The sequence below is a fragment of the Balaenoptera borealis genome (genome assembly GCF_965194805.1).
Source record: "Balaenoptera borealis genome assembly, chromosome: 20".
NCBI classification, from domain to species: domain Eukaryota; kingdom Metazoa; phylum Chordata; class Mammalia; order Artiodactyla; family Balaenopteridae; genus Balaenoptera; species Balaenoptera borealis.
In genome coordinates this window covers 6,672,692-6,697,017 of record NC_138879.1, presented here as the reverse complement: position 1 = coordinate 6,697,017, position 24,326 = coordinate 6,672,692, and the positions used below count along the sequence as shown (strand labels likewise).

Sequence of the window (24,326 nt, the reverse complement as noted above, 5' to 3'; positions counted from 1 at the left end):
GCCTATTCTGGTTTTTTCCATTCAAGGCTTGTGATGCAGCTGGAACACTTCTGTCTTCTTCACTTGGCCATAGACTGGAGGAAGCAGGGCCACGGGGTGGCGGGGGGGGGGGGGGTATACTTGAATCCGGGCAGGTTCGCATCTTTCAGAAGCCCATCCCTCCCCGGCCTCACCCGCAGGCCTCCAGGGGACTCAGACTCTGAACAAACCCACATTCACTGCAGGCTGCTCCCCGTGGTCCCTTGGCGCTGCCAGGACTCACTCGAGACTATCAGCTCGAAAAGCGAGATAGAGCCTTTATTCACTGTGAGGGATTTGGGGCTACTAACCTAGATCACAAGGAGTCCGGGGCGCTCAGAGCTCCCCCCTCCCCTTCCATCAGTCTCTGCAGGGCCTGTTCACCCAACTTAGCCCTGGAGAAATACGCTGGCGACAAAGGCACAGGTGCTGGGGGCAGGGGGGTGGTGCTGGGGGCAGGGGGGTGGCGCTGGGGTGGGGGTGAGGGCTGTGGGGCCGCCTATGGGGTCAGCACCTGCGCTGTGCTCATCCTCTCTCATCTCAGCAGGCAGAGGTGAGCTCCGGGGACACACCTGCCTTGAGCCCCTTGGATGAGCCAGCTCCGGTACCCAAGGGCAGGAGGCCAAGGAGACACTACAGAGATCTCGTTCCCACGAGTCTGGAGCCGTGTGCACATCTTTGTTGGTGCCAGCATCGTGCAGGTCGCCAGGATGCCCCCACTTCCCTCGGGGGCCATCAGGACCTGGTGGAGCATGTCATGGGTGATGACAGCGGCACCAGCGCTGTCGAGGTGCCCAAGGTGAGGCAGAAACCTAGCCATCTGCCCATCAGGAAATGGCACAATCTTCAGTCCTGGACACCACTTATCGCAGGGGCTGCCCCCAGTCCCACAAGTCTCAGTCCTGGGAGAGGCCTAGACCCCGGTCCATCTGGCCCAGGACTCTCAGTTGACCCCTGAGAATGCAGCCCTACCCCCTACTTTGTCTTGATGGGACCTGGTTCAATGAAGGTATCAGGTGGTGATGCAGAGGGGCTCAGATCCAGGACCCACAGGCCAGGAAGAGAGGCACGATCTGTCCAGGTCTTGAGTGAGCTTTGCCCAGCTCAGCGGCCTTCCACCGTCCAGGTGGTGGCAGGAGGAGCTGGTGAGAAGGGCAAGGGCCAGCTTCGCCATGGTTTGGCTTCGCCTTGGAGCAGGGTGGGACAGGCTGAGGCTGGAACCGAAAGATGGCCAGGAAAGATGGCCATCTGGAGACCCACAGTAGGGGGGCACAGGGGCTGTGATGTTGGGGGAGGGCGTCCAGAGGGAGGCTGGGTGTCTGCAGACTGCTCCTGTGGTCTCAGGTCACTTGGGGACCAGGAGAGGCTGGGCTGGGCAGGAATTGCGGGGGCAGGGAGGGGGGTTGGCCCATAGCCCCAGCCACGTGCCCCAGGGTTTCACACGGCCCCTGACTCCACTGCTCCAGATCGGTGGCCTCCGGGCCCTTCCCGCTCCAGTGACAAGGGCCCTGCCCAGCCTGGACACAAGAGGAATGAGGACAGCAGAACGACGTGCGGTCCAGGGAAGAGGGCGTCTACCATCTTGTATTATTTTTCAGGGACTGAGCCTAAAGTAACCAGAAAGAACAAGTGTTTGAACAACGAAGAAAAGGGTTCGAGTCTCCAGGGGAGTTGGTGCAATCTGACATCGAAGGAGAAGTTTGCTTTTCTTTTTTTTCTTCCAGCAACCTTTCTGCCCTCTTCCAACAGAAACATCTTTTCCCTACAACCGGTGTCAGAAAATAGCTTCTGGCGAGTTGGGGAGAAACATTCCCAAAGCTGGGAGGAGCCGACTTGGCAACCCCCTTGCAAAGGGTCAGAGCACCGCTGCATGTCTGAACCCAGGCCACCGAGACCTGCTACAAGTCAGAGTCTTGCGAAAGCCTGGCCAGTCTCAGCATGGCCACTTCTAGAGGCTCTGTGGCCTCTCTGGGTCAGTCTGCTTACCTGTCAGAGGAGGTGAGAGAGCTACATTGATCACTTACCCCCAAGGCCCTGTCTAACCCTAAAATGGTCTGGTTCTGGGATCTTGACTCTGGAAAAGGGAGAGAAAGTACTTACTGTGCTACCCATCTTTCAGGGGCAGCCCCCAGGATTCAAATGAGCCACTGTGGAAAGGTTTTACCATAAAGGACTGAGCAAATGGGCATTTAAATTCCTGCCCAGGAGTGAAACCAACCAGAACCTGGCCCGCCCCTTCCCACCTTTGAAAACAAGTCCTGGTCCTCTGCGAATCACTCCTGGCCACCAAAACACACACACGCGCACAGCGTGATCTGAGAGACGGAGCAGTGGCTCCTCCACCCCATCCCCTGACGGGTCTGCACCACCCTTCCCACTAAGGGGCTGAAGCCAGCCCATCTTCCCTTACAAACACCCTCCACAGAACTCCCTGCTCCGCCCCCCCGGCCCCGACCCCAGTGGAGGGCATCCCAGAGGAAAGCTGCCTCGTTTCACACAAGCCCACATGCTGGACGAGACCCGAGCCAGGAGCCGGGCCCAGAGGTCCATGCTGATCACATGGGACACGGACCCAGGCTTAGCTGAAGAACTCTTCCCTGGGGAGAGGTGTCAGCTACTTCGTTGCACAGAAGGAAAAGTCAGCAGCGGCTTTCCTGGGAGCTGGATTCAGAGGGAGGAGGAGAAAGAGGAAAGGCCCACAGGCCAGGGTGGAGGAGTGGCTCGTCAGACACCGAGAGCCCAGATCAGACACGACATTCCCAGGAGAAGGGTTAATAAAGCAGAAACGTGTTTATTAGGCACCCTTGCCCCTCACAGAGGAGCGAGACCCAGGACAGAAGCGCCTGGGACATCTCTCAAGGTTGCAGGAATCTCTCCGAAGACTCCAGAGAACGTAGGTGCTGACTGGCCGCCGCTATTTGGCTGGAGCGTGGCTGCCGCAGGTGACCTTGACACGAAGCCAGGTGACCCTGACACGAAGCCGGAGTTGGCTCCTGGACTCCACAAACACTGAGGAGTGGGTGAGGGGCACGGGGACGCCCAGCCGAACACTGGCAGATGGGGGAGGGCCTCCCGGCTGAGGCCCATGACCTGTCCTGAGCTGGCGAGGGGGAAGGGGAGGGGAGAGCACGGGCTCCCAGGAAGACCCTCGCCCGGGGCCAGGTCCCCAGATCTGCCCGCCTGCTCCTGGTGCCGACTCAGTCCCACACGTAGGGGTTTCTAAAGACCTGAGAGTTCTTGCCTTCCTTCGGCAGGGTGGCATCCTGGTGGCTCTGGGCTGCGTAGATGTCTTCGGCCCGCAGGGTGGAGTTGGCACTGCCCATCACCTGGCTGTTAGCAGTGGCCCGTGGGAGGATGACGTCATAAGCTCCTTCAGACTGGAGGGAAGAACAGGCGGCCTCACAGCTGGGTTCCGCCCGGGCGGATGCACACACGCTCCCACTCCGCTTCCTGCAGGGCTGTGCTTGCAGCCCCCCCTTCCCTCCCTGTCCTCCCCCTCCGCCCCCTTCCAGCCGGGCCTGGGATGGATGACTCCGGAGTCTGGAAACGGAGGAGTTCACCTCTGACCTCCAGCCCCTTATCTCACCCTGCAGAGGGCCACCCTCTGGGCATGGAAATGAGGCTCCCAGCCACCTCCATGGTCCGGGGCTTCACACAGTGGATGGCTCTTTCCAAAAGGATCTTCCTCTCAAGCCCTGTTCCCCTCCCTAAACCTTGGGGCCCAACAGAGGGTGAAACACACGGGGCTTCTGTGACCCGCCCGGCTCCGCTCCCAGGCTCCCTTCCTCCAAGACTCTTACCCGAGTACCCCCGGTAGCATTACATCCCCCCAACAGCATCATGGCTGGTGTGCCGGGCCCAGAACACTCTTCTGTCAGGCCCCAGGCATGTCACACGTTTCTTATCTAGCAGTCTGATTTAGAGACTTAAACCCCGAATGGTTTGGGGTTTGAGAGAGTTTTAAGTTTTGGAGACTTAAAATCCAAAGTCTCTGCCTGGATTCTGGTCGGAGCTGCGTTGGTTCTGTTCCTGTGCGGGTGAGGCTGAGGCATGGGTCCCAGGTCCCACCCTGGAGGGAAGGTGAGCTCCAGGCCCCGCCTGCCTCATCCCTAGGCAAAGAGCTGCCACCAAACCCCCGCAGCTCCAGGGCCCCAAGCCGCCTTCTGAATCAACTCAGACCTGGGTGGTCCTCCCAACCCATTTACCATCTCCAACTCCCCCTCCCCACGTAGCTCCTGGAACATCTAGATGGAGGACGGGTTCTCCAACCTGGCTGTGCGTCAGAATCACCTGACTGTTTATGAAGCCACAGCCATGCCTAGGGGGCCCCACCCCGCGGTGATCTGGTGAATGTTTAACGACCCTGATCTGTAGTGTTGGCAGATCTCTGTGGGCGGTTACTCCCGTCATGGCTTGGATAACTCCAAGTTATCAAAGTGACATAGCTGAAGAGATGTAACTATTGGCTCCATCACACCCCTGGCCCCTGCGCCTTTTTAGCAAGTTCCCAGGGGATGGTAACGCTGGGGGTCGAGGGACCATGTTTTGGGAGCCACCATTAGATGAAATCTCTGTTAGTTCAGATCCTTCCTGAAGGAGCACGACTCCATGCACACAGGTGGGGAGGGGTGGCCAGGTGGGGCACCCTGGGTGTCTGGGCGCTGGCCAACTCTGCTCATGCCCTTCTGAGATTCATTCCTCGGCCTATCCTGGCTCCTGGCCACAGCCTCCCTCTCCTGGAACCTAGCTGCAGGTTCAGGCTCCGGAGAGCGAGGGGTCTCCCCAAGAGCGACTGCCAGCCACCCGGGGAGGAGGCACGTATATGGAGTGAGTAAGACTCTAACCCACCGGCTTCCTGTTCCCACCCGCCCTCCCTTGGCTAATGGAGCATCTGGTATCCAGAACCCAGGGGAGGTGTCAGGTCAAGAGCTGCTGCCTGCTGGTGGGGGGGAGGGAGCAGGAGGCCCTCTTGGGACAGCTGTGGTCGAGCAGCTAATACCTACCCAGACCTGCCCTGTGGTCCTCTGTCCACCAAGAATGGCACCTACCTGGCTGAGGCCCCCCCCTTGTCCCCCCCTAAGCTGCTTAGGGGAAAGCTGGCAGCTCCCACCAGCTCAGAGAGAGACCGTTCTGAGCAGCTGTCCTCAGTGGGTGTTTGACGCCCCGACGACACAGGGCAGACAGGTCCCGCCACAGTGTCGTGAAAGGCAGCGGGAACATCAACCCCAGGAAGAAGGCATCAGGAGCCGGGGTCCCGGGCTCCCGCAGGCTGACGCATTGGATGCAGAGCCTGCCTTCTCCCTTCCGCTTCCACCCACCCTGCACACCCGGGGACCTCACTCACCGGGGCTTTGTGCATCAGGGTCATCTCGGTGGGCTGGTACACACCGGTCAGCAGCTGCCCGTTGTACCCGCTGTACGGTGACACTGGTCTCTTAGCTGCAAGGAAACACAGCAGCTGTTCCGGGCTGGACTTTCAGCTCCCTTTCCTGCTCTCAAGCAGGGCCCCCCAGGAGGCAGGGAGAGGGAACAGGGGGCTAGGCCAGCCCTGGGGCTGAGGCTGTAGGTGTACCCCACCCCGTGGAGCCCAGCATCCCTTTGTTTGGATGCACAGAGAGCACAATGCTTGCCTTCCCCTTGGGCTTTCCTGCAGCACGAGACCCCCTCCCACCGAAAAAACGTCCCGTCAGCAACCTTCACATCCCCTTCCGCCCTCTGGGGCCAGAGGCCAAGAGGGGCACATGGACCTTCGGCCGCCTTCCAGGATGGCCAGCCTCCAGCTCTGGCCTCTCCTGCTGCGGGCCAGCTGCCAGGCGCCAGGGTAAAAAAAGCAGAGACCCCACTGCCCAAGAGTCTGCATGGGGCAGGGCTGGGTGCTGTTTGCCCAGGACCCAGAGCTCCACCAGGGGGACTGAAGGCACATCCTGTCCTGTGGCCCCTTGGCAAGTTTCCAGAACTATTTTCAGCTCTGGGAACACTTCCCTGTGCCTTCGGGGGTGCTGATTTCCCGATCTGTCCTGCACTGCTGGGCGCTGGGTCGGAGGAAAGCTGCTGACCAATTCTGAGGGCCGGGGAGAGGGCTGAGCCGTGAGGGCCGGGGCAGCGGATGCCCGTCTCCTGCCGGCTGATGGCCCTGCGGCTCTAAAGGGACCACAACTCTATAGGGCTTCCTAAGTGCTGGGCTCACTCAATTGATTTTTCCATTTAGAAAAAATAAAATAAAAGGAAAAAAAACCCTTACAGGCCCAGAAGTGTTTGTCTTGAGGACAAAGGCTGAGAACTCTCTGGCCCGGCAAACAGGCAGCGGGTGACAGCAAAGGTGGGGGCCGCCAAGGCTCCTCCCAACATTCGTCCCCAACCTCACCAGCTGCCCCACCCTCCCCCCTCACTTGGCACCAGGCTGTGCGGATGCCAGGGGCCACCCCGCTGGGCAGGTCAAAGATCAGGGCCTGACGGGGTGAGGATCACTCCTTTCCCCAAGGCAGGGATCACAGGGATCGCAGCTTGTAGAGAAAAGGCAGAGAGTTCTCATTCTGAAACCTCCCCTGCCTCTGACTCTGACCCCTGGCAGAGGTCCCAGAGGTAGCGCTCAACAATCAGCCAGGTCAACTCTTAAGCCCCCAACACCTCGATCAGCAGAGTAGGGGGTCAGCGTCCAGGCTTTCCGGGTCACAGCAGATGAAGGGGCTGTGACCAGCCGGCTAAGAAAGCACGTGAGACGCATGCCACAGGGCACATCCGGAAAGGCTCAATGCCTGGCACTCAGTTTGTGCTCAATAAACGCTAATGGTCCTTACAATGAACAAATGCCAGAAAAAGGCTCCTTCCTTAGGGAGCTGGGAGCACGTCTGGCCAAGTCTCCTGGAGAATGGCCACCCCCTCCTGCCTCCCAAGCTTTTTCTGACGGGGGCTTGACCCAGGCTGCAGGGGCTTCTCTTGCCTTCTTGCCGCTTCCACATCCGAGGCGCCCTCAGCTCCAACCACCAAGGCTCTGGGGCTGCCTGGCACCTCAGGAGAGGCCCATCCCATTAACAAAGAGCCGGGGCAGGAGCTTGGGGACAAGCTGGCTATCGGATAGTGGGTGCTGCTTAGATCAGCATGTGGCACACGCGATTTTATGAAATAGAAAAAATTGTGAACTGAAAAGACTTTAAAAGGAAACTAAGACTATGGATATGTACATAGTGGAAAAACAAGCTCTGGAAGGATAAAAGGACAGTAAAATACTAGTAATACACAGAGCTAATAGCTAATACTTCTAGAGTATCTTCCAAGCGCCAGAAGATGCATTAATTGAATCCTCAAAAGAATCCTATGAAACAGGAACCATTATTATCCCCATTTTACAGATGAGGAAACTGAGGCTCCTAGCAGGAAAATATCAGTCAACAGTGATCAGTTCTGGGGATAGAACAGGAGGGAATGGGGTAGAACTGACAGTGGAGGGAAATTTTACCTGTAATGTGTAAAATTTTACAACGAAAATATATTCATGAATTGCACGAGTATAGGAAAAAAATCCTTAAGAAAAATGGAATTTAGAGGACTTCCCTGGTGGCACAGTGGTTAAGAATCCACCTGCCAATGCAGGGGACATGGGTTCAATCGCTGGTCTGGGAAGATCCCACATGCCTCGGAGCAACTAAGCCTGTGCACCACAACTACTGAGCCTGCACTCTAGAGCCACAACTACTGAGCCTATGTGTCACAGCTACTGAAGCCTGCGTGTCCTAGAGCCCGTGTGCTGCAACTACTGAAGCCTGCGTGCCCGTGCTCCGCAACAAGAGAAGCCACCACAATGAGAAGCCCGCGCACCACAACGAAGAGTAGCCCCCGCTCGCTACAACTAGAGAAAGCCTGCACGTAGCAACGAAGACCCAACGCAGCCAAAAATAAATAAAGAATTTTTTTAAAAAAATGGGATTTAGGGACTTTAAGGCAGAAAATTCTGGATAATCTCAGGAACCTCCCATTTTGCTCAGGAGACCAGCCCCCTGTCCTGCAGTAAACCACCTGGAATAAAAGGGGACCTGGGGGGAGTTCCCTGGTGGTCCAGTGGTTAGGACTCGGCACTTTCACTGCTGTGGCCCAGGTTCAATCCCTGGCTGGGGAACTAAGGTCCCACAGGCTGCATGGTGTGGCCAAAAATTTTTAGAAATTAAAAAAAAATAAAACGGCACCTGGGGAGGGTGTCCCATGACCCACCTGAGGCTGGCTCGTCCATGGAAAATGCCTTGTTTTCCACAAACATGCTCTGGCCCTTCTGCTCTTTCAGGATGGTCTCGTAGCCCACGCCCCGGCTGGGGTACAGGTCCCCCTGGTAGCTCTGCTCCGGGCTGGCCTTGGTCACCTGGGAGACCTCAGGGATGACATAGAAGAGCACAAAGGCCCAGGCATTGGCGGCGAGGGTGATGGCCAGCGTGGGGTCATCCCACGTGGGGCTCTTGCGCTGCTGGTTGCCGTAGGTGTACATGACGACCCACGCCACCCAGATGGCGATGGAGGCGGCCGTGGTGAGCAGCACGAAGACCCCGTGCTTCCGCCAGCGCTTGAAGCGGCCGCACAGGGCGGGCCAGGCCCCCGCAAAGGCGCAGGACAGCAGCAGCATGACGTAGATCAGCGCCATGACAAAGTCCACGTTGGCGATGGCACAGGGGGAGGCGGTGGCCCAGCCGGCACTGCCATTGGCCGGAGGGCCACCCTCGCCGCCCCCTCCCCGCACCAGCGTGATGATCAGCCACTCCGTGTTGATGATCACCTCCACGAGGCTCAGCAGCAGGGCCACGATGAAGACCACCCAGCCCCGGGGCCCGTGGTTCTTCCGGACCAGGAAGTTGAGGGCTATCACGTGGGCCACTAGGCAGGAGAAGCAGATGGCGAACAGGACCCCAAAGAGGAAGCGCCGAGAGGCACAGGTGGAGAAGTCAGGCTTCACCACGCAGGCAAAGACGAGGCAGAAGAGGCCCAGGGTCCCCAGCAGGAAGAACACCTGGGTCCCCAGCAGGCTCCGCTTCTTGGTGTCCTGCACGAAGGGGAGGCTGGCCACGAGGACGATGGTGAGGACAAAGGTGGTGACGATGCCCGCCCCCGCCACTGCCTCCAAGATGATGCCCCAAGCCCCGGAGCGGTCACACAGGTTGTAATAGAGGGGGCTGAGGTCCGGGCTGCAGCCAGATGGGGCGTGGTTCTGGGCCTGGGCCCCTGGGAGTAGGAAGAGAGGCAGTCCCAGGCACATCAGCACCGCTTTCTGGATGGCCATGCTGGCTCCCAGGCCAGGCCCCAGCTGGGTCCCTAGAGGCGGAGGGGAGGAAAGGCAAAATCAGTCCTCCGGGTCAGACTCTGACACACAAGGCGCCGTTCCCCCCATCCTGAACCACGGCACACTGATCTTGCCTGTGCCTCTGGGCTTCAGAATCGTTCTTAACACGGAACTCCTGGGCCTTGTACCAAGTGACCAGAGAGGCAAATGAGATGAAACCTGTCATCCCTGTTCCCAGTCATGGAAAAAGAGGAAACTGTGCTGAATTTTCAGGCCCCTCCCCCTCCCCCAAATCATAACCTGGGCCCAGATATTCCCTGAGCTCTTGCAGGTGGGCTGGGGGCTGAGGTTTGTGAGCAAGTTCACTGGGCACTCAGTTCCTCTCTGCCCCGGGACTTCCAGAGTTCAAATGGCCAGACACCACGCCCCTCCACTCTGTCCCTGTGATGCCTAAGTCTACGGCAAATCAGCCACGCATTCATTCATTCAGTGAGTATTTAACAAGCACCTGTAACAGGTACAAACTGCAACCGGAGAAAGTGAAGAGATGATTGAAAAGTTGTACGTATCAACACTTTTCCCCTGATGCCTCCCTACCACTGCCCTTTTCTGCCCTTCACTTTCCCACTTTTAGTGCCAACGCTTCTCCTCAGAATCCAAAGTTCTTTGGAAGCTCAGTTGCTAGAGTCTCAAGAATAAAATCAACGAATTTCTGGGACTTCCCTGGTGGCACAGTGGGTAAGACTCCATGCTCCCAATGCAGGGGCCCTGGGTTCAATGCCTGGTCAGGAAACTAGACCCCACATGCACGCCGCAACTAAGAGTTCACGTGCCTCAACTAAGGAGCCCGCCTGCCACAACTAAGACCCAGAGCAACCAAGTAAATAAATAAATATTAAAAAAAAAAAATCAACGAATTTCCCAGCTAGGGAGTTAATGACTTAATACAAAAATCCTCCTATGAGGCATTAACGTTTTAAAAGCAAGAACCAGGCAAGGGCAAAGCAAAACCCAAAGAAATTAATCTATAATGGAAGGTGTTGAGGCACTGTAGCTAGAAGGCAAGAAAGATGTCTTTTATTCACACCAGGAAGGTAACTTACTACTGCAACAACTCACTGGACCGGTCCCGGACAGCAGCCTTACTAAATGCTGTAGACTGGCACCAAAGAAAACCAAACCCCTGCTCTCAATACCAACTGGATTTTCCTTGTGTGAAGTGGAGGTAAAGAGTGTGGCAGGTTAAGAGAAATTAAAGACCAAATCAGTGAGTTTTCTACCCAAAGACTTTAAATTTACCTGGAGAACAGAACATTTAAATGCTCTAAAAAGCAAGTCATAAATTCCAAAATTCTATGAAATGCAGGGACTCCACATTTAAATCACCCCTTATTATGTTCAAGTAACTAGTTGTAACCCTGCCTCTTCCTCTCTCACCTCTTGGACCCAGGAACTTTCCAGAAAGACAGCAACCAAGCTTTCCTGGGCTGATAGTGACCACTAGTGGCTGGGAGGGGAATGGCATGATCCGACTTCCCCACCACCTCTCTTTCTTCCCATTTGGAGGTGGAGTGTAGATTTGCACACCGCTAAGCCCTTAATGTTTTCACCATTCCTGGTTAGTTAATGTATAACAGGCAAACAGAACTGTCTCTCCATGATTGAGAAAGGGAAGGACACTGCTACTAAGTCAGAGGAAATAAAACTCACAAATTAAGTGAAACTGACATAATAAAGATCAACTTTCAAAGTCCTTTAAGATATCCTACATGCTCCTTGAAAATATTTTAGGTCTCTCAGCCTTCCCAACTACTACCTCATCTGTCAATTAAGCTTGCTTTTCCCCAAACAACACCTACCATTAACTTTTAATAAATTAACACTCCTTTGTGAATTTATTATTGTTTTCCTAAATAAATCGTACTGTAACGCAGCTAGTTTCTCTCGACTTCCAATGCAAAAGCATGTTTCCCCTACATCACGATTTAAATAAGCTCTTGTAGGGGACTTTGTGTAATAGCAAATCAATAAAGCACAAACTGTACTTTATTTACAAGGGCTGGGAAGAGAAAAGAGGAATCGGAGAGGGCTAATGGATAAGGAATATTGAACCACTCCAGGAGATAATTTATGGATAACGTGCTATGGGATCCTAAGCATTCAACCCCATCATGAGTATTTCTGGCTCACAGCAAAACAGCTAGACCTTGGGGTGAAGTTGGAGATGTGGTATGAACCCTGAGAATGGTCACTCAGACTTAGCCTCTGGCAATCTGCACATCTTCAAGAGCTGCTCATTCCATCTCCCTCCGCCAGGTCCCAGTTTAGAACAGACAAATATTCCAAATCAGCAAATATTTACTGTGCGTCTAGGGGGACCAGGCCCAGTAGTTCCCCTAGACGCACAGTGGAAGATACAAAGATGAACAAACACAGTCCAAAAGGTAGGTCTACAAGAAAACTACCCAAAGAAGAATAAGGTAAGTGTCACACAAAAGAATTTACCTCTCGGGAGAGAAAAGTGTTACAGGAACACAGAGGAGGAAGCTCTTCCCAGCTGAGGGGGTCAGAAAAGACAGAGTGAAGAACACCTCTCAACAGCATTTTATTCAGTTTCTAATCAAATTCACCAAGTATGAACTGAGTCTGTAAAGGGAGGTTGCAGCTGGCTGGCTACAGATTAGAGACACTACAGGGAAGGAGTTTAGGGCTTGATTCTAAAGGCAGTGGGGAGCCACTGAAGGCTGTTTTTTGCATGATGAGGGCATAACAAGGGTTGCGCTTTAAGATTTGAGTCTGGCAAAAAAGCACAGGCAATCGATTTGTTGAGCACACATTCATCCCCGGCTAAAGACCAAGGCCAAAGGTAAGGCCTAATGGAGATCCTTTCCCAGATAAAGTCTAAGGCCTGGCTGGATGTGGGGGAAAGAATGCTAAAAGTCCACGCTACAAGTTCAAATCTTATAACGGCCACGTCATTACAAAACACCAAGCCCGCTCCCATCTAGTCTGCGACCACTATGTCAATCCCTCTTCTTGGTCTATCTTGCTCTTAGAGCCATACCTGCCTGTACCTTGCTAGAATCCAACACCTCATAAGAACTTGGGCCAGGGCCAGAGAAGCTTCACAGCCCTCACCCCAATTTCCTTCTCAACTTTGCTGTTGGCCCTGGACCTTACCCTTCAAGCCTGTCGGTCCCACCAACATGGGAACTTCAAAGTGGGGGAGTGCACAGACAGGCAGACACCAACTCAAGTGGGGAAATTGGACCCGTTGGGCCTGGCTCTTGTCCACTGCCTGGGACAGCGACCCTTGGCGGCCAGCAGGAGACTTAAAGAAAGCTCAGCCCAGTGTCCTTCAACATCCAGGAATGCAGATTCAGCCAGCCAAGGGATGCTGTGTTTGAAGATGGCGGCCAAGGGGGAAAGGACTTGGATGAAACAGACCAGCTCTGCCTTGAGACTCTCCCTCCTGCGGGTCCCTAGAGCCTGCACTTCCAGGCTGTCTTCTGAGCCTTGATCGTTAGAATCGTGTGCGTAGGCGTCTCCCCTACCTGGCTGTAAGGTCTGAGGGGAGTGAACAAGACTTGCTTATCTTAGCATCCCCTGCAACATCTAGTCTTGCACTGAACATGGTAGGCATTTGAAAAGCATTCGCTGAACGGATTTGGTGCCCATTTCTCCCCATCCCAGTCCGGCCTCTTCACTTTAGAGTCACGTCTCCTGCTTTAAGGTTCTCAGTAGGGGGGACTTCCCTGGTGGCCCAGTGGTTAAGACTCCGAGCTCCCAATGCAGGGGGCCCAGGTTCAATCCCTGGTCAGGGAACTAGATCCCACATGCCACAACTAAGAGTCCACATGCCGCAACTAAAGATCCCGCATGCCGCAACTAAGACCTGGCACAGCCAAATAAATATTTTTTTTTAAAAAAGCTTCTCAGTAGGACCAAAGAGGGGGACCTCCTTCAGTTCCATGAGTCCCCCCGACACTATGGCCGCAGCCCAGCCGAGCTGCAGATTATTTTCTGGACAAAGGGGCCCTTTTGCTTCACCTCCCTGGAATCAGTTATACAAGTATTTTTAATCACCTCTGAAATCGGCCTTTCCCTAGGCTCAGCCACTCAGCCCCCAGCTCAGGTCTGAGTCAGCCCAATCCCGTTCCAGAATCCCCTTCCTCCCTCTTTCCCTCTCCCAGGGGAGGCAGAGAGACCTCAGCAGAGCGGTGGCTCGGAGGCCCAGCCAGCCCCGACTGGGCTTCACCCAGCAAGGATGAGGCAGCCAGGCCTTCTCGCCTTTCCTCACTCCCCGACCATCTACACGAAAGCCTGAGAACCATCCTGAAAAGGGCAACATGGGCTTCACACTGCGGCCTCGGTCTGTCTCCTGGGCTCAGAGGGACAGAGTAAGATACAGAGCCACAGCCAGGTACCTCCAAGGGTGCCATGACCACGTAGAGGTCCCTCTCCGAGGCGCCCAGCAGAGCCACAGAGGAGCCTCCTTCCTCCCGGGTCTGCCGTCACTCAGCAGCCCACGGAGAGAGACGGATGGACCCACGGGCAGCCTTCCCACATCCTCCCCTTCTCCCATCCATCTCCTCCTTCCTCTCTGCCCCTGGTTAGGTCCTGTCATCTTACTCCTCCGTTCAGGGGACTCTGGTGTTTAAACCAACCAATAAGAAGAGGGGTCGGAGGTGCCTGTACCTGTTCGGGGCTACTACTTCAGTGCCCAAGTTGGGGGGTGGGGTCGGGGGTGGGGTAGAGGGCTTCCAGGAACCCCAGGCTTAGCCCTTCACACCGAGGGCGGATATTTGGCCCCCAATTCCCTGAGCATTCTGAAACACGTGAGTCCTCAACGCAAGGGTCCGCTCTAGAAAGCCACTCCGGAATGCGCCCCACCCCCCAGCGGCACGCCCTCCCCCAGCCACAGATAAAGGCCCAGGCAGGGAACCTCCAAGAGCACAAAACCCGATTTCAACATATTCTGGTCCCTGAGCTTTAGGATCAAGAGCGTGGAGTTTTTTCAATGACTGCGTTTTGCTGGGTTTAAAACTGTGGGTCTGGGGCTGGAGAGGCGCAACTCCACCTCCGCGGCTGGGAAGGGCGCAGGAAACCCCGTGGGGCGTGAGGGAGGAGCGGGGAAAGGGAAGGGATCTAGAAGCCACGCCGCCAAAGGTACAGGGTCTACGATTGACCGAAATTCCGAACTTCCCGCAGGAAGATTAAGCCCTCCCCTCCCTACCTCTCGCCGGGACCGGGGTCCACACCCACGCTCCCCTGGATGGCGGAACAGAAGGAACAGGGGGGCCAGCCTCTCTCCCATTTCCTCTGGTCCCAGAAACCTGCCCTCCCCATCCACGGTAGCGGGCCGCGGAGAGGGCGCCGGCCCCCCAGTCACTATTGGCCGCGGAGTCACGCAGAGAGGCTGCGAGGGCGGAGGGGGTAGTCCTTGGAGACCCCGATCGTGGAGCTCTCCCTCGCCGCCAACTCCGAGCCCAGCGCCGGGCTTCCCACACCCCCAGTCCCCAGCCTGCTCCGGTTTGGAAAGTTTCTGCGAGCGAGCGAAGTAGGAGCGGTGTCCTCCGCCCCCCGGTTCTCCACCCCTGGGCCTCAGCCCTCGCCCACTCCCCACCAGCCCGACCCCACTCTTCCCGGCGGCCGAGGGGAGGGCGGAGCGAGCAGGCTGCAGCCCTTACCTGGGACGCGTCGCCGGCCCAGCTCCGGCGCGGCGTTTGGGGCCAACTCCAGGCGGGGCGCGAGCGGGGAGGGTGGGAGGGGCTCGGCGCAGAGAGCGGGGCCAGGCCCCACCCTGGTCTGAGGTGGCGGGGCTCAGGCGGGGGATCGGGGCGCAGGGCCTGCCTCTCCCCGGGACTCGGAGCTGGCTGCGCTCCGTCTCTCGCCCTCGCGCTGGCCTCTGCCCGCGCTCGGCTCCTTTCTCGCCGCGAGGGTGGGCCGGCGCCTGCATCACCGTGACATCACCTCCATTCAGGGGCTTATCGGGCGCCCGCGGCGCTCCAGGTACCTGCAATCCGCTTACACAGTAACAAAGCCCGGCCGGCCCTCCCCCCACCCATCCCCGACTCACCTCCAGGCTCCGACTAGACGCACTTTCCGGCAGGGGAGGGAGATCGGAGTTTCTGGCCAAGCCGGCTTGTGGGTTGCTGCTGTTTACTGCCACGCCCCCGCACGCGGGCGCGCGCACACTCACGCGCACTTACTTTCGGGACTCGGTTTTCTCTCCGGAAAGCGGTTTGGGGTGCAGCCCAACACAATTCGCGGGCGGGCTCTCCCTCTCCCCAAGTCCCAGCGCGCGCGCACACAAACGCGCGCGGGGGCCACCTTGGTGCGTCTCTCCGGGGCGGACACCTAGTCTTTGTCACCTTCGTCGTGGCTCTCCCGTGAGACACACGCGGGGCACAGTTCGCCGCTCCGGACTAGAGCGAGGCGCACACTCAGATACCAAGTCTGTCTTTGTCGCGCCTTCTGCGCCCCCTGCCCTCCCCGAGCTTGCACACGTGGACACACCACACACCGAGCGTCCACCTCTTGCACGCGCGATCCTTCCCCGGCACCCGGGTCACCAAGTGTGCGTGGGAACGCCACCGCGCGCGCCCCTAACGCCGTGGGCCGGGCCCAGAACCACTCGGGACCGTGGGCAGAAGTCGCCCTGGGTCCGACTACCCCGCGCCTGGGTTTCCTGCGATCGCCCGGGACTCGGTCCTCCTTAGCGCGCGCTCCCCTCCCCGTGTCCCCGTTACCTGTTCGGACCTGTCCTAATTAGCCTTCACGGTTCAGTTCCCCGAGGTGCAGTGTTTAACCCGGCCCCCGCGGTCTCTGCGCTCCGGGACACATCGGCCTGGCCACCGAGTCCTGCCCCTCCCGCCGCCCGGGGACTTTTCCACGAGTTCGAGTTCCCCCCTCCCCGTACCCCAACCTCACTCCCTCTCCCGGGGTGCATCAGCGGGTTGCCACCCTTTCCTCTCCGGCCCCAGGAATCAGCAGAAGGGGAACTGCCGAAATGGGGAAGCGAATCCAATCTAGGATCACCCCGGCCCAGTAAACAAGAGATTTTCCGGCTGCCTTCCCCCAGGGCTGCGGGCTCCGCGGGAGGTGGGCTACGCAGCCGGGCCTAGTTGGCAAGCGCCGGAGGCCCGGAGGGGCCGCGGCGCACCGAGAAGGGAGTGCTTGTTGCGCCTGGCCGGGACCCAGGGGACGCGGAGGCAGGGCCGGGCGCCGGGTCTCCGGGGTGCTGGTTCTCGTGACGCCGAGTTGCCTGGGGGATCGCCAGCGGCGCGCGGTCGGAGTCAGCCGGTGGCCCGGCGGGCGGCTGGGCGTGTTGGTTCTTCCCGGAGCGCCCGGGAGGAGGGCGGGAACCGTGGGGGGAGGCGGCTGGTCTCGGGCCGGGGGTAGCAAGGTGGGGGAGGGCGCAGGCAGAGGGGAGGGGTACCTCCCGGGCTGTTTGTTTGCGTGCTTCCATCTATGACAACCAGAAGTCAAACTCCCTGAATCACCCGGAGCTGCCGGAGCGATAAACCCCAGGCCAGCTCCTCCCCTCGCACACCAGTTTTCGGACTCCTGGAGGGATTGTTTGCTTAGCAGCCTGGGCTGGCGGTGAGGCCCTGCTTTTCTAGAACCCTATATCTCTTCCTGCGCCTGACCCTCTCTGGCTGGCCTGGAAAATGTGAGGATTGAATTGTTTCAATTCTTTTCAATGTTGAGAGGAAGAGCGCATTGCTGTGCCTTTGGTCTCCTTCCCCTAACTCCACCTCCTGCATCTCAGGGACCACCCCCCCGCACACACACACACCGGACGTGAGCACGTGCAGAGGTGTGTAAGGGCCAGGCGGTGGGGGGCCCACCCTGAAAGGGGGAGCAGTAGGTCAGACCTACGCGAAACAGATCAGTCACTCTGACCTCTGACTAGTTTTCATTAACTAGGCAACCAACGCTGAAACCAGTTTGCTGGGAGGGGTCCCTCATTAGCATATGTTTAGAGCCAGATCTAGGAGCCTGGGAAAGGGGTGGGGAAAGTAGTGGGGAGACCAGGATACAAGTGACCTCAGGGAGACACAGGTGAATTCAGGATCCGTCTCGATTCGTGGAGAACCCCTTCACCCTCCAGAGACTTCTCCCATGAGGCAAGTCTCCCCCCTCCCTCCGGGCCCAGGCAGGGGCCAGGATGGGGTATCCGGTGCCTGGCCACCCACTGGCGGTGGTCTGGAAACAGGCCTGGACACCTCAGTGGATGAGCTCCGCCCCCAGCCAGCCCTGTGCCGTGATGGCAGTGGAAATGTAGGACTGTTTTCTGAGAACGGTTTGCTCTCCCCCTTTCCACCCCGTCTCACTCTGGAACAGGATATGCCTTCAGGACAAAGCAACGCCCTCAGGGCAGATGACCTGGGGCTTCTGAGGCTCCAGGATCCCTGGTACCCTTGGCTTTAATGCCCCAGGGCCTGTCAAGAACAGGAACACTGGAGGGTGGAAATCCTGAGAGCCCCACCCCCAGCCCTGGGAGCCGGATGGCTGTGGGTCCTGATGGACACGGCCAGTGGCCGGGAGAGAAGTTCGGTGGGAGGTGCCATTGCGTCAAAGACTCCAACCGCAGACTCATCTGCGCCCCCAGATACCCTTCGCCCAATGTAATAATACATAGGCATGTAAGCCTTTATGAACTCCCATCTTCACCAAAAGGTAACACTTTGAGAAGTGGTCCCATAGGGACACTGCCCTCCCACTGTTCAGATAGATCTTGGATTAATGGATTGTGTGGATGGTGTCTGTACCCCTCCCTCCCAACATGGTGCGTGAGTTCCTGTTGGCCGCCGGCCGATCGAAACTACCTTTATTCATTGGAACAATTCCTTTTTGAGCTGCTTGAGTCTAAGCTAGTGACAAGGCCCAAGGTGGGGTGTAACTTTGCCACTTGCCAGTTGTATGACCTGGACAAGTCACTTCACTGCTCTGAGCCCCACTTTCCTCTACTATAAAGAGGTCAGGATAGCACCACCCCCAATCCTTGCTGTAACATCCAAGCGAAGCCATGTCTACAATGGGCCTCGCACAAGCTTGGCACTCAGATGCTCAGTAATCAGCCTCTCCTTTCCTGGTCCATCCCCTCTGAGCCTTAGCCCTGACAGTTAAAAAGAAATGGGAATTCCCTGGCGGTCCAGAGGTTAGGACTCCACACTTCCACTGCCAGGGGCGCGGGTTCAATCCCTGGTCAGGGAACTAAGGTCCCGCAAGCCCCGCATCATGGCCAAAAAAAAAAAAAAAAAGTCCTAGCAGTGTTTAATCCAAACTCTTGTAGAAGCTGCTTCTCCAACATTCTTTCGGTCCTGTTTTACCATGATCAGAGTAGCCTCGCTGTGCCATGCTCTGGGCTTCTCCTCTGCTATTCCTTTCCTCCCCCAATCCCCTTTCCCTGTCTGACCAAAGGTTTTTAAAACCTTCCCTGCCTCAAAGCTCAGCTCCAATGTCCCTTTCTCTGCCATGTTTTCCTCACCTTCCCCAGAATGAGCCGTTGTGAGCTGCCCTGTTTACCCACAGCCTAGTATGCATTTGTTTATTTATCATTTATCTCAGTGTATCTTAGCCTTCTCAGTTCTTGTCTTCTCAAGAGCAGGGACATGTCTCACTCATTTTGTTGTTCCCAGTATCTGGCACCGAGCCTGACACTCGGTAGATCCATTTATCCTATGGTTTGAACCCTAGTAGCAAGAGTTGAGACATGGCCCCTGGAGGGCAGCCCCCTGCTGACCTTCCCCATCACCCTGGGGTGGAGAAGGGGGGGACCACTGCAAACACCATGCAAACAGGGCCGTACCTGCCCTGCCCACTGGCCACAGGCCTTCCTGGGAAGCAGGCAAGCCCAGTACCTGCTGGAGACACCACCTCCCCAGGGCCAGCAACGCCTTGCATTAGAGTGCAGCGTAGGGGGCCTTGGCAACCCAACTTGGGGCACTGGAGGAGCAGGTGAGCCGGCCCCAGGGGTGCTTGAGGTCACTTCTGCTCCCTAGAGGGGCTTCCCTATTGCCTGGGTAGCAGGAGTCCTGGATTGCCGGTTCAGTGTGCAGAATCTCTTTCAGGAGCCATTTCCTCCTCCGGGGACTGGGAGGCCTGCTTCCCCCTGCCTAGAGGGTTGAGTGTCCCTGGTCTTGGCGCCTGGCCCCCTGGGCCCCGTGGAGCAGGCGTAGTCCCTCGCTGAGCTGAGGGTGGGGCTCTTGGCCCCCTGACAGGTAGGCGCCTGGAATCTTGCGCTAGGCAGCTGGGTGCCCCCAAACCAGCTGGCAAACAGATTTTGCATTTGACCTCTCCTTGCTCCCGCGCTCCGCATTAACCGGCTACTGCCCAGGCTGTGGTGTCTGGCTAAGTCTCCTCTTCTCTTCAGCTCCTAGGACTGCCTGCTTGGAGCAGCCTGGTACCAGCTGGCATTTTGAGAGGACCCAGGTACCAAGGCGGCCCCTTAAGAAGCAGGAAGCCAGGGGCCAGGGTGCAGGCGAGATAAACACCTATTCACCACAACCCGCTGCCCATGGATGATCCCCCTGGGCGGGTACCCGGAAACGGGCCTAGGGCAGAACCTGCTGGAATGTCACCTGACGCTGAGCCCGTCCATGGCGGCCACAAAATCTGCCTCTCCCTCTCCCCCGCTTCCCTGCCCATGGCTCAGTGGCCACTAACCAGCTCCCTGTGGAAGGAGAGAGCTGCATTTTCTGAGCTGCCCAGGTCTGGAGAACCTCCGTCAATAGACTGAGTGAATCTAGGAACCAGGGTCAAGGCCAAGTGTCCAGGGATTCAGGCCCCTCGACCCGCCCCTTCCAAAAACAGAAAAGAAATGTGTACACAGCAGTGTTTAGTCCCCCTTCCCTTCCTTGAGGAAGAGTCTCCCCTCACACCCCCCCGCGCCCCCCTTGTGAGAACATTTCAGGGCAAGCGCACCCTCCCACTGGGGTTACACACACCCAACCTAATCACCCTGCCTGCAGTCTTCCTTCCGTTCCCTGACACCTCCAGTCACCTGCAAACCCCCTCTGCTGTGGGGCATTCACCGACCTCCCCCTGGCATTCTCGGCTCCTAAGACCTTCAGTGGTTCCCACTGCCTCTAAGTGAAAGATCTAACTCCCTTGCCCAGCATTTGAGGCCCCTGCAGGCTGCATTCAACCTGGACTGGCCATCTCCTCTCCCTCCTCTTCCCCACAGGAAACGGCCACTCCAGCCTGAGAGGTCGGCTCCGGGTCTGGCCACCGGACTGACCTTCCTGTGGTTTCACTCACAATGTCCCCCACTCTCAATCCAGGACGCCCCTTCCCGGCCTCTCTGAACTATTCCCCCTTTAAAGCCTTCTGCTTCTCCCAGAAGCTTTTGCTGGTGACCCCGCCCCATAGACCTCCTTCCTCTGCTCTCCCAAAGCTTCCCCTCTAGCATGAATTTGCCAATCTTGCGCTGCTTTGCACGGTTAAGTATATTTTATACGTAGATATCTGGCCTCCGTAATTCCATGATAGGCTCAGTGGGGAACAGATTTCACGCTAGCCTTCCCTGCAGCCCCTAGGATAGTTCTCTGTACGCATAATAAAATGGGTGGAATGATGGGCCAGACCTGAGGGATGCCGTCAGCCTTTTCTCGGGGGAAGGGGTGGGCTCCGGGTCTAGGCTTGGCCTTGCTGCTGTCCTGAGCTCCGCACTCAGATCCCTGGCTCCCAGAATCCCAGGCCGAGAAGCTCAGAGAAACACAAACACTGGCTGATCTAATAATGCAACAACACCCATAATAGTTTACCTCTGTGTAGCACTGTACACTTTTCCGTGTCTTTTACATATATTTGATCTTGACAACCCTAGGAGTTCAATTTAAAACTGAGGTTCAGGGCTTCCCTGGTAGCGCAGTGGTTGAGAGTCTGCCTGCTAATGCAGGGGACACGGGTTCGAGCCCTGGTCTGGGAAGATCCCACGTGCCGCGGAGCAGCTGGGCCCGTGAGCCACAACTACTGAGCCTGCGTGTCTGGAGCCTGTGCTCCACAACAAGAGAGGCCACGACAGTGAGAGGCCCGCGCACCGCGATGAAGAGTGGCCCCCGCTCGCCGCAACTAGAGAAAGCCCTCGCACAGAAACGAAGACCCAGCACAGCCAAAAATAAATAAATAAATAAATTTATAAAACTGAGGTTCATAAAGGCTAAGGGACTAGCCCTGGATTAGAACCCATTGGTTTTAACTCTGCTGGACTGGTTTTAACTTCGCTGTTCTATGGCCCAAAGCGCTTTCGTATCTCTTATGTAGCTCATTTTCTGCTCTACGAATGTTTGTTTATGTACATGTCTTATGTCTTCAACCAGGGTGTAAGCTCTTCGAGGGAAAGATGTGTGCCCGATCCGTCCTTGCCCGTGGCAGGGCCTCGATCAGTTGCCAGGGGGACTTCCCTGGCGGCCCGCACTTCCACCGCAGGGGTCACAGTTTCGATCCCTGGTCAGGGAAGATCCTGCATGGAGTGAAGTGCAGCCAAAACAAAAATTCGCGAGGGAATAAATAGATGGAAGGTCTACGTGGGCCAGTACAGGGGAAGGACACTGGAAACAGGGCTGACCAGCTGTCTAGTCTGCAGCTTTCCTTCTCAGCCACTCTCCCTTCTCCCAACAATCCCATCACCTTCGGAAGCCAGCCTCACGACGGCGCTGCACTGGGCAACCGCCTGGCCTGTGGCACGGCTGTGTGTCTCCCTCTCTGCCCTTTCTCCCTTCTTCAACCCGGTTCCCCTGGTGGCCGCCAGCCCGCTGTGGTCACGTCCTCTCTGTGCACACCGCAGCCTGCCCACCTTCAGGAACTCTCAGCCCTTCATCAGCCTCGCCAGCCACCAGCCTAGATCACCCAAAGCCCCCACCCCTTCGCCTGGGATTTGAGGGCACCCTGAGGGTCCTTCCTGTCAAACTCAGCCAGGACCCCAAGGGGACGGGGGGAGAGTCAGGGTGCCACAGGAGAGCCAGACTTGCCTGCACTCACCATAGATGGCGCCTCCAGCAGGGCAGGGCCAGCCAGCTGGCATCTGGGTGGAGTTCAGTCCCAGCTGTTCCGGCCGCTGCTTGAGGCTTGACTCCAGCTCCGTTGCCGGAAGCCCAGCTGCGGTGCAGCCTGAGGCTGCTGGGAACCGAGCTGCGCTATTCTGGGACTGTGATGGAGCTCCGCGACGCCTGGCAGCAGCTGAAATTTCAGCCCCTTCGGTAGACGTGCTGTTTGCCTTCCCTCTGATGATAAGGCAGAGTTCAAATCATCATCCAAAGTTCAGAACCACTGATGGTGCATTTGAGTGTCTTAATAGCAGTTGTGGTTTTGCTAAAGTGGGGACTGGCCATAAACAATCTATACTTCAGCCCTTGGATACAACAGCCTTCATTCTTGCTGTCACTCACACCACACAACCCGTAGTCATTTTCCTTTAGTTTTATAGTTTGTCCTCATACCCACTCTGCCACATTAACCCATCCACTGGCATTCTGGGGCAGTCCCTCAAATTTAAATCCAAATGATGGATTTCCTCTGAGAGCCTTCTCCCTCCCTCCCTCCCTCCCTTCCTTCCTTCCTAAATTGAGACTGGAAGATTTGATTCTGCAGTGCAAACAATCAAGTATGAAGACCGAGTTTGGGTGACAAAAGATTAGGGTCATAGTCAAACCCAATTTACAACAAAGTTAAACCCCCGTGATTAACCTGTTTTTGGAGAGCCCTCAGAGAAGCCCCCTGAGATCATGCCTGGTTTTATTATCCTCATGTGGGAACTGGAGGCCAAGTTGGGAAGAGAGCCTACCTAAGGTCACAAGTGATGGACGTAAAGCTTAAACCTGGTGTTTTGATCTCCTGCCATGAAATCATCGAGTTTTAGAGCTGGAAAGGGCAACAGAGTTGTCCAAAGAGCACGAAACTTGCTCCTCTGTAAAATGAGGTGATAATCCCTGCCCCTCTTCCCCTGCTGATTGCTGTAGAGATTACATGAAACCACGGATCTGAGAACCCTTGGCTGGAGTGACCAGTGATTTGGGACCTTCCGGTCCCAGGCTCGTCTTCCTCCACTGCCGGTCTGTGTAGGGAGAAAGCAACTCACAAAAATGGAAACAAGCTGGTCCTTAGGCTTTCCCAAACTTCAGCGCACAGCTTCAGGGTCAGTTGTTGTGTTTGTTTAAAAAGCAGATTTCTCGGTTCCATTCTGGACTATGGAATTTGAGTCTCTAGCCAAGAAGAAGCCTAAGTGCCTGTTTTTAAAAATCCCCTCTCCCCACTGCCAAATATGATTAATGATGCACACTGCCCTTGAGAACCAAGGTTAAACCAAGAATTGTTCAAGTCACCTATGAGGAGAGGAAGGTGGAATAGAGGCAAAACTCAACTGGCACGGATGGCCCATGAAGGATTCTGTGTCGTCGCAGCCAGGCGGGCAGGTTCCCTGCTTTTTGGGGAATGAGGGCCATTGGAGGATGAACGCGTTAGGGGAACCATTGGCCGAAGCCACCTGCCCTGACCAGGCAAGATAGTAATCACTTGCATGAGTTCTCTTAACAGGAGGTCCTGGTAAGGAACGTGGAACTAACAAGCTACCACCAACCGGAAGGATTTGGGAAAGGTCAAAAGGAGAGAGGAGACGCCAGCCCCTATGTCCTACCAACCTCCCAGAATCCTTCTTGCCGTAATTCATCTTGGCTGAGCCATGCTCGAGACACCAGGAAGGATCCTGCGTCAGAGTTATTGGCCAGAGCCAACCCGGAAACTAACCCCATCACCATAAAACCCGAGACTGCGAGCCATGTGGCAGAGCAGTTCTCCCGGTTTCCCTTACCCCACTGGCTCTCCACCCGGGCGCCCCTTCCCATTAAAGTCTCTTGCTTTGGGCTTCCCTGGTGGCACAGTGGTTAAGAGTCTACCTGCCAGTGTAGGGGACATGGGTTCGATCCCTGGTCCGGGAAGATCCCACATGCCATGGAGCAACTAAGCCCGTGCACCACAACTACTGAGCCTGTGCTCTAGAGCCCGCGAGCCACAACTACTGAGCCCGCATGCCACAACTACTGAA

General features: G+C 56.6%; 1 protein-coding gene and 1 long non-coding RNA gene across 11 annotated transcripts in view; one reads left to right on the top strand and one right to left on the bottom strand.

The window, feature by feature from the left end:
- Positions 1-276: 276 nt before the first annotated feature.
- GPRC5C (G protein-coupled receptor class C group 5 member C) lies at positions 277-22,383 on the bottom strand. 9 transcript variants are annotated; one of them, XR_014238697.1, is made up of 7 exons: positions 22,268-22,383; positions 8,224-9,309; positions 5,363-5,457; positions 3,246-3,395; positions 2,591-2,679; positions 2,043-2,092; positions 277-1,625 (listed from the first exon to the last, which is right to left on the bottom strand). XR_014238697.1 is itself a non-coding variant. In XM_082373545.1 (6 exons), the coding sequence occupies exons 1-5, from the start codon at positions 22,308-22,310 to the stop codon at positions 2,629-2,631; spliced, it is 1,425 nt and encodes a 474-aa protein (XP_082229671.1). In that variant the 5' UTR covers positions 22,311-22,383; the 3' UTR covers positions 277-1,625; positions 2,591-2,628. The 9 variants fall into 9 exon arrangements, 7 of the variants coding, with proteins under 7 accessions (XP_082229671.1, XP_082229672.1, XP_082229675.1 ...); XR_014238696.1 differs by having other exon boundaries at positions 2,043-2,679; XM_082373545.1 differs by lacking the exon at positions 2,043-2,092.
- The window catches only part of LOC309618979, a 32,105-nt gene continuing 22,981 nt past the window's right edge, over positions 15,203-24,326 (top strand). For both annotated transcript variants that reach the window (XR_014238698.1, XR_014238699.1), the window contains exon 1: positions 15,203-15,289. This is a non-coding gene — a long non-coding RNA (uncharacterized lncRNA). The remainder of the gene's footprint in view (positions 15,290-24,326) is intronic.

Bases quoted from the DNA above. Each gene is read 5' to 3' on its own strand.
- GPRC5C (XM_082373545.1), bottom strand. From the start codon at position 22,310: ATGCCAGCTGGCTGGCCCTGCCCTGCTGGAGGCGCCATCTATG. The intron at 3,396-5,362 runs GTGAGTGAGGTC...TCTTCCCTCCAG, and splicing joins CCCTGATGCACAAAGCCCCG to TCTGAAGGAGCTTATGACGT. The intron at 2,680-3,245 runs GTCTTTAGAAAC...CTCTGAATCCAG, and splicing joins AGGAAGGCAAGAACTCTCAG to CTCCCAGGAAAGCCGCTGCT.